At 38.9% G+C, this 8206-nt stretch overlaps 1 protein-coding gene across 1 annotated transcript; it reads left to right on the top strand.

The window, feature by feature from the left end:
• Positions 1–425: 425 nt before the first annotated feature.
• LOC112194753 (delta(12)-fatty-acid desaturase FAD2) lies at positions 426–4503 on the top strand. The gene is made up of 2 exons (XM_024334981.2): positions 426–585; positions 3037–4503. The coding sequence occupies exon 2, from the start codon at positions 3048–3050 to the stop codon at positions 4194–4196; it is 1149 nt and encodes a 382-aa protein (XP_024190749.1). The 5' UTR covers positions 426–585; positions 3037–3047; the 3' UTR covers positions 4197–4503.
• Positions 4504–8206: the final 3703 nt, after the last annotated feature.

Below are 8206 nucleotides of genomic sequence, written 5' to 3'. Positions count from 1 at the left end.
CGGCACCATGGCGGTTATTGCCTTGTCCTTCTCGTTCATATTCCCATTCCAACCAGGGGCATTCTCGTCCATAAATAAAAAATTCAGAATCCCCATATCCGGGTCCCGCCCACAGTACCGCGCACGTGATCCCCACAGATATTTTTCACCTGCTCAGGTAAAGAGTCCGAAGTCCAGACAACCTGCACCGTCTAGCTCTCTTCGTGAAAACCAAACGAACGGCCAGGATCGCACCTCCAATTCAGTTGAGAGCATGCGGCGGAGCATCGATCGTGTCACGCAAAGCTAGCAGAAGCCAACTCAGCCCCCCAATCACTCCCCGCCACGTCAGCCGATAGCGAAAAAAAAAAATAGAAATCTCTCAACTCCGCAAAACAACCTGTGGTCCCGATGCGGGTGCCCCACCAGGCCCACTAACTTATTATTATAATTTATTTTTTCGAGAATCGGAGGAGGGAAGCCACTGGTTAAATAGGAGTGGCCTCAGCTTCCTTTGCCTCAAGGGCTGGCGATTCATAACATAGCCACAGCCCAGAGAGAGAGAGAGAGAGAGAGAGAGAGAGTGCCGGAGAGCTTCTCTTTCAGGTACCGTCCTTCCCTCACTTTCTTCTTCCTTTTGATTATTTCTATATGTATATGCTTTTTGTTTTTGTAATTATTTCAGAGATTATTAGTCACATTTTGTGCGTCATGCCATTATGCAAGCTCCGGCAAATGTTCATATTCCGGTAGCGAATATCGGCTAGATCTAGGCTTATCAACTTTTGCTCGCAGATTCAGATTATTTGTCCTCAATATACATTATTTTCGATCTCAACGGCGGGCGAGGTTGATTATTGATTATTACAAATGCAACTAGTATTCCTCTTTTTCTCTATTACTGATTTTATAGAATATTATTGAGCGGTTTTAAGTCCGATCTGACTCGTCTGAGCATACCCGTCTGGATCTTTTGTCGTCTTGTTCGATTTGATTTTATTATATTCTTGAAGATGGCCGCCACATGATTCCTACATGTCGTCATGCTCAACCTCCTCTGTATTTCTGAAAATTAAAATATAATTTTTTGTTGTTGTTGTTCTCCAAAATGAAAAATGACGAAGGATTTCTTTCTGGGTTTCTTTTTAATTTTTAATACGCTGGCGTTGTTCTGGTCCAGAATTAAACCACTTTCCGTATTTATTTTTTTTATATTTTTTTTTGGCAAGATTACTTTCCTTATTTGAAAGCATCGCCACCTTTTCTACTTAAAACGTGTCTTCCGTGAAATTAGAGTTGCGAGGATTTTCTGGCCTTTCGTTGTATCTGGCGCAGTTACAGATCTTTAGACACGGACAAAGGAAGGAGGGAAGGCCCGATATGTGTGTACATTTTTGGGATTAGTTTTCGGCTGAATATTAGGAAAATAATTAAAGCTTGATTAGTCTTCAGTCCAATATTTAGAAACGTTAACAAGGGACTTGGCGTACGATAATTATGGAAAGTTTAGCCTAACTTGACTAGTTTGCACGTTCGGCAGTTTACGCCGTTGGCAAATTGGAATAATAAGTCAATTCAGGAATAGTTTTAAAGAATGAGTCGTGATTAATCGAAGAAACCATGACTTGAGTTGGCCATGATACTAGGACTGAAACAAAACTCTTCTCGGTTTTGCTTCTCTTTTCAATTTGCTTCAGTTTCGTATTAGACTTCTCTTTGTAGAAAGCTTTTCCCATTTCTTTTCTATTTGTCCCTTTCTTTTCATTTAAAATAAGAAAAAGAGGTTGTGTGATTTTAACGTGTGATATGCCACTCTTGAGTGCATTATTCATAAATTTAAATTCAGTGCTTTCATTTTTCACACTTTTCTTGACCATTATTTTCGGTTCTGCCACTATTGTTTATGTAGGGTAGCAATTCTTTGGAGAAATTCAGGTCGTGGGTCCTAATTATAAATATCAAAGAAACTTTTAGAATTGTTAACCATACTTTGTTGAGCGGTGCTATCATATAATTAAGTAGTTGTTGTCATTTGTCAATAAATTTATGTATGATAGTGAACGGAAACTGACTGCCATTGCTGGGCCAGTGGCCTATATACTTCAAACCAGTAGAGGGCGGCCCCATAAGCACGGCCACCCTAATATTTACGGAGGTTCGGTCATTGATGGATGTGTGTTGATACACGTTTGTTTCTCTTGATTTAAATTTCATGTGTACCACAGTATCACTTTATTATGAGGGCAACAATGTCATGTTGGAATTTCAGGTTGAAGTGGTCAACTTAATCAACTATGAAACTTGAGTAGTGTTGGTAGTCAATTTTCCCAGCTGTGATTGTTGGATCCCAGACCGACACAAACCTAGTATTCTGGGTTTTGAATTTCTGAATCTTCCTTTGTAGAAACAATTTATGCTCTCTTTAAAACAAAGAGGAAATTGAAGAAACTCACTGGTAACAACTTGGTTTTGCCGTCTCAGATAACAATAAAATATGGAATGCAGAACCTTGTCCTTACGTTTTCACCGTAATTTGTTGAGTCGATGTGATCATCGCACCTCCAGTTGTTTAGTGGATTCTATTGGATATTCCACTTGCCTCTATTTTGGTTTTAATCGTTTACTTTTTTCTCCATTTCTTTTTGAGTGGTTTCCATGTAAAGGGTTGAAGCTCCCCAATATCTTAAATGGGGTCGAGTGTTTGTAGGTTAACTTTTGCTGGGTCGGCTTTTTTGGTGTTTTTCCATCCAGCCAAGAAGGAAATCCAACTAGCAGTAGTCACTTTCAGGGTCTAAATAGGAAAACCAGGTTGGTGAGGAATAGAATAGAATAGTGACCACACAGAGAATCAAAATTAAACTAGTAAAGGATACAAATTATTCGGAATTGTTCTATTTATATTTTATGCCATGTCTTTTTCCCTCGTTACTCTATGTTGAAATATTGAGGATTAGGCAAATTATTCTACCTTGTTAATAGAAGTTCAGAAGCAACAAGTTCATCAGCTCCTTGTAATAAAGCAGTATTGAATTTGTTTCACCCTTTCCTTCTTGGCAGGTTTAGGAACAATGGGTGCTGGTGGAAGAATGTCTGCACCCCCAACTCGCAAGAATGCAGAAACTGACAACATCAAGCGAGTGCCACACCTGAAACCTCCATTCACTCTTGGCCAAGTCAAGAAAGCCATCCCACCTCACTGTTTCCAGCGCTCCGTCATCCACTCTTTCTCCTATGTCGTCTATGACCTCGCAATTGCCTCCATCTTTTATTATATTGCTTCAAATTACATCAACCACCTCTCGACACCTCTCTCATTCCTGGCATGGCCAATTTACTGGGCTCTTCAGGGCTGTGTCCTAACTGGTGTCTGGGTCATTGCACACGAGTGTGGTCACCATGCCTTTAGCGATTATCAATGGCTTGATGACACAGTTGGCCTAGTCCTGCACTCCTGTCTTCTCGTCCCCTACTTCTCTTGGAAGTATAGCCATCGCCGCCACCATTCTAACACAGGTTCCCTTGAGCGAGATGAAGTCTTTGTCCCAAAACAGAAGTCTGCTATGGGATGGTACTCCAAATACCTTAACAACCCACCAGGCAGAGTCCTTACTCTAACTGTCACACTCACTCTTGGCTGGCCTTTGTATTTGGCATTTAATGTTTCTGGAAGGCCCTATGACGGCTTTGCTTGCCACTACCATCCATATGGCCCTATCTACTCCGATCGTGAACGTTTGCAGATATACATTTCGGATGCTGGTGTTCTTGCAGTCTGTTATGGGCTTTACCGTCTTGCTGTTGCAAAAGGGCTTGCCTGGGTCTTGTGCTTCTATGGAGGTCCCTTGTTGGTGGTGAATGCGTTTTTGGTTTTAATCACATATTTGCAGCACACCCACCCTTCATTGCCACACTATGATTCATCCGAATGGGACTGGTTGAGAGGAGCCTTGGCAACTGTTGACAGAGACTATGGAATCTTGAACAAGGTCTTCCATAACATCACAGACACTCATGTCGCTCACCATTTGTTCTCAACCATGCCACATTATCACGCAATGGAGGCCACAAAGGCAATCAAGCCGATATTGGGCGAGTATTATCAGTTCGATGGGACTCCATTTTACAAAGCAATGTGGAGGGAAGCAAAGGAGTGCATCTACGTTGAGCCAGATGAAGTTGATAAGAAGGGTGTCTTCTGGTACAAGAATAAGCTGTAATTCTGATAAAAGTTGTCGAACAAGCTTGTTGGGAAGTTTTAGATTCCAGTCATCAGAAGTTCAGAACTCAGCTTCCCTGTCTTGATAATGTAGGTTTCTTTCTGCTGTTTTGAACTACTTATCATAATAGTTGTGTGGCTTTCAATAATTCTTTTGACCCGTAATTATCTTAGGAACTAAGATTACAAGCTATGGTCTGGCGTATGTTTTGTTTGTTTCTTAAGTATAGAGCTTGCAAGAGGCCCAATCCAAATGGAACTTGCTTGTCGATCTAAATGTGGAATATATGTATACATGGTTGCTAGAAGCTTTTCTTTGTTGTTCACGGGAGGGAAATCCACCGAATACACGCAAGACGTTTCGTGTTGGTATGGGACGCAGGTGCTTCAATGAATCTGTAACTCGTATTGATGATCATATCAAGATGGAACTCTGATGACGTTTTTGTATTCACCCAAAAGTTAACTACTGCTACAACCGAGTTCGTATCAAATAGGACCATGTGGTCCTTATTAGGGCATCAGCTGGCACGCAATTCTTACCGACTGCCCACTAATTTATAATAACGTGATGGGCCTTGTGGCCAAGCCCAATACTTATGAAATTGGGTGCCGATCTATCCCTTAGAATAGAGGTGGCAAACGGGTCGGATCGGGCAAACGGGCCGGCCCGGTCCGATCCGACCCATTTTAAGCGGGCCTAGTCGTGTTCGGGCCGGCCCATTTATTATCGTGCCGGGCTCGTGCCGGTCTATTTACTTAAACATTAAGCCTGATCCGGCCCATGGCTCAAGCCTATATCGTGTCAGGCCGTACTCGTGCCGGGTCAATAAACGGACCGTGCTCGTGCCTACTCACTATAAAGCATCATTTTAAAATCTTAATTTGAACAAATAAAAATTAATTTTATTTAACTATTTGGAAAATTAAAATAAATTAAAGTTCTATAACGTTTTTCATAATCTTAGCTTTTTAAGATTAGTTTTCTAATAATTTTTTATATTCCACTATAAGAAAGAAAGAAAAAAAAAACTCAAAATATATTGTTTTTAGTATATTATTGTGAGATTAATATTTATTAATATAATGAAGATTTAGTATCATATTATTATTTCCTTCATTCTATAATTGTATTATTATGAGATTAGTCTTTATTAATAAACATATATTTAATATTTAGAAAAAAAATACTTGTGTCAAAATAAGGATATAATGTTTTATTTCACTATTTTGACAACATCAAAGAAATAGCATTGGTGGAATTATCATGAGATTTTAAATAAAGAGGTCTAATATTCAAATCTCATCATTGTAGTTTTTTAATATTTTTAAAAACAAAAATGAAATTTTGTGTTTGTAACGGGCCGGCCCACAATATGTCTTGCTCGGGCCGTGCTGGGCCCATTACGGGCTAAGGCCGGGCCAATGGGCCAATATTCCTAGGCCTAACCCGACCCATTATTCTAACGTGCTCGGGCCGGGCCAATGGACCAATATTCCTAGGCCCAACCCGATCAGTTATTCTAACGTGCTCGGGTCATGCCAGGCCACTAACGAGCTTGAGCCATGTCGGGCCGCTTTTAAGCGTGCCGGGCCCGTGCCGTGCTCTTACTTAGCGGCCCGTTTACCACTTCTACTTTAGAATTAGATGTTTTTATCATTAAACTTTTCTATAATTGAATCCGTTCGCATTGAAGTTCTGAACTTCAATAATGATCAGCCAAGTTCAGACTTGAAAACTAAAAAGATCAAGATGAAACAAGTGTTATGCTTTCGTCCACGGGCTGCAACATCTCCTTTAAATGAGACCATGTGTATGTGTCATATAGTCGTGTATATTTTCATAAGTAAAATTGTCTTTCTATAACTAATCAAAACATTATAGTTAATCAAAATGTACCTTTTTTTCATTGCAATCTATCAGAAATCGTCCATCGAGATTACAATAATCAAAACATCAAAAAAATTAGCAGTTACAATGAACGAAGAAGATTGAGAATCTAACTATAATAATTTCTTCTTTGCACATGTTACTTTTTAGAGTTGAAATTATGATCAAGCAATTAGTCCCCAAAAATAGGGATGGCAAAAATCCCCAGTGGGGCGGAGCTCCATTGGATATCCACCCCTAATGGAGGGAGAATTCGGGGACAAATGGGGAATGGGGATGGAGATCCTCAATCCCCGCTATCTAAGATTGGGGATGGGGCGGGGATGGTGTTGTGATCCACATCCCCAAACCCGCCCCAATAATATATACATATATTTAACTATATATATTTTAATTTATTTTTTATAATATAAATCATAAATATATACATTTACTACTTTACTTTAATGACTACACTTTTACTTTAATGGTGTTTTGACTTTTGCACTCAATGAATTATGATTTATGAATTTAATCATGTTTTAAATTTATTTATTATAGATTTTGATTTTAAAAAAGGCAATATGAGAAAAAATTATTTTATTTATTAAATTCTTATTAGGGATTTGGGGCGGGTTTGGAGGTTTAGTCCCCAGTGGAGATGGGGATGGGGAATCCCCAATATAATTTTATTGGGGATTGGGGTAGGGAATGACCCTGGGGATGGGGATGGTATTGTGATCCCTATCTCCAACCCGCCCCATTGCCATCCCTACCCAAAAACAACGCAATGATCATGACATATCAGTTAGACACTGAGTCCATGACTCCAAAATCCCATCCCCATTAAATGTTGGAGAATGTGGGAGGGACTCCCACATCTAAAAAATAGTTTAAGGAATATGTCCTTTAGTAAGTGTTCTTAAAACACTTATTAAATGGACAAAGAGAGGCAAGGCCCAAAATTGGGAGGAAGTAGACCTATGCCCTGTTGTAAATATATATATATATATATATATATATATATATATATTTATATTTATTTAAATATCATAGATGGGCCTTGGGCCAAAACGGGAAAAATAAATTCCTTTTTGCATTTTGTTTCTGGTGTTCTTGTTTGATTTTCGGATAAATATCAAACATCAGTTAACTGTTGATTGAGTTTGAAATTTAAACAAACAGTTACAACTGTTCGTCCGAGGTTTATATATGCAACGTGAGAAGAAACAGAACAAACGCTTCTCCTCTCCCCTCCTTCTTCTAAAAGAGAAACACATAGTAAAGTTTGCTAGGATTCAAGTCGAAGTGCTTCGACTTGAATCAGATAGTTGTATCCTGCAAGATAGACGTCCAAGGAACTACAAGCACAAGAGTAGGGACGAATTTCTATTTTAGGAGATTGCTGCAAGCAAGCCTCTATCTATTATCAAGTCAGTGATTTCATCCTCTCTTCGTTTAATTTCAACCAAATTGATTTCTTGTGTGTGTGTGTGTTCATATATTAGGATTGATTTACTTTAGTCAATTGATTTCGTAATTATATCTATATCTATATACAATTCATTGTGGTACACGATCCATTGCTTATTGTGCACTGTTCTAACATTAAAGACAGTCGACACTACCATATATAGAATGATGGATATTGTTCCACAAACAACGCCATAACCATGGCGCGCATACTGTAAGACCACGACAGCACGAGCCCATCCCCATTAGAAGAATCATCTAATTAAAACAAGACCTGATATAAGAGACTTATGTGAACTAACCAAAACATAAACAAAAAAAATAGAAAGTCGTGTTAAAAACTAAAATACCTATGCCGCTAGAACCTGCAGATCCCATCTTAAGCAAGATGACGCTAGCCTACTAACAAGCACTAGCATAGAATCATGGAGACACTTCCGCAAATAAACGTCACCATGCATGAAAAAGAAAACTTTGAAGATAGAAGAAATTTAATGTATCCAGCAAATTTCTTAGTATACCCAGTCTTAAAATATTCTTGTTAGTTTTTCAACTATATCCTTACAAAAGAATAAAAAATAAAAAAGTTGCACCCAACAATTGCTCTGTGGTGTCGCAGGTGGTTGTGCAAAAGTTCTCCGTTCTACCTTTTTTTTTATTTTAAGAAT

Source organism: Rosa chinensis, chromosome 3, assembly GCF_002994745.2.
Source record: "Rosa chinensis cultivar Old Blush chromosome 3, RchiOBHm-V2, whole genome shotgun sequence".
In the NCBI taxonomy this organism is placed as follows: domain Eukaryota; kingdom Viridiplantae; phylum Streptophyta; class Magnoliopsida; order Rosales; family Rosaceae; genus Rosa; species Rosa chinensis.
Note: the sequence above shows the minus strand (reverse complement) of the source record. Positions and strands in the feature narration are given on the sequence as shown.

What these genes read in the sequence shown, in the direction of transcription:
- LOC112194753 (XM_024334981.2), top strand. Translation starts at nt 3,048, where the DNA reads ATGGGTGCTGGTGGAAGAATGTCTGCACCCCCAACTCGCAAGAATGCA.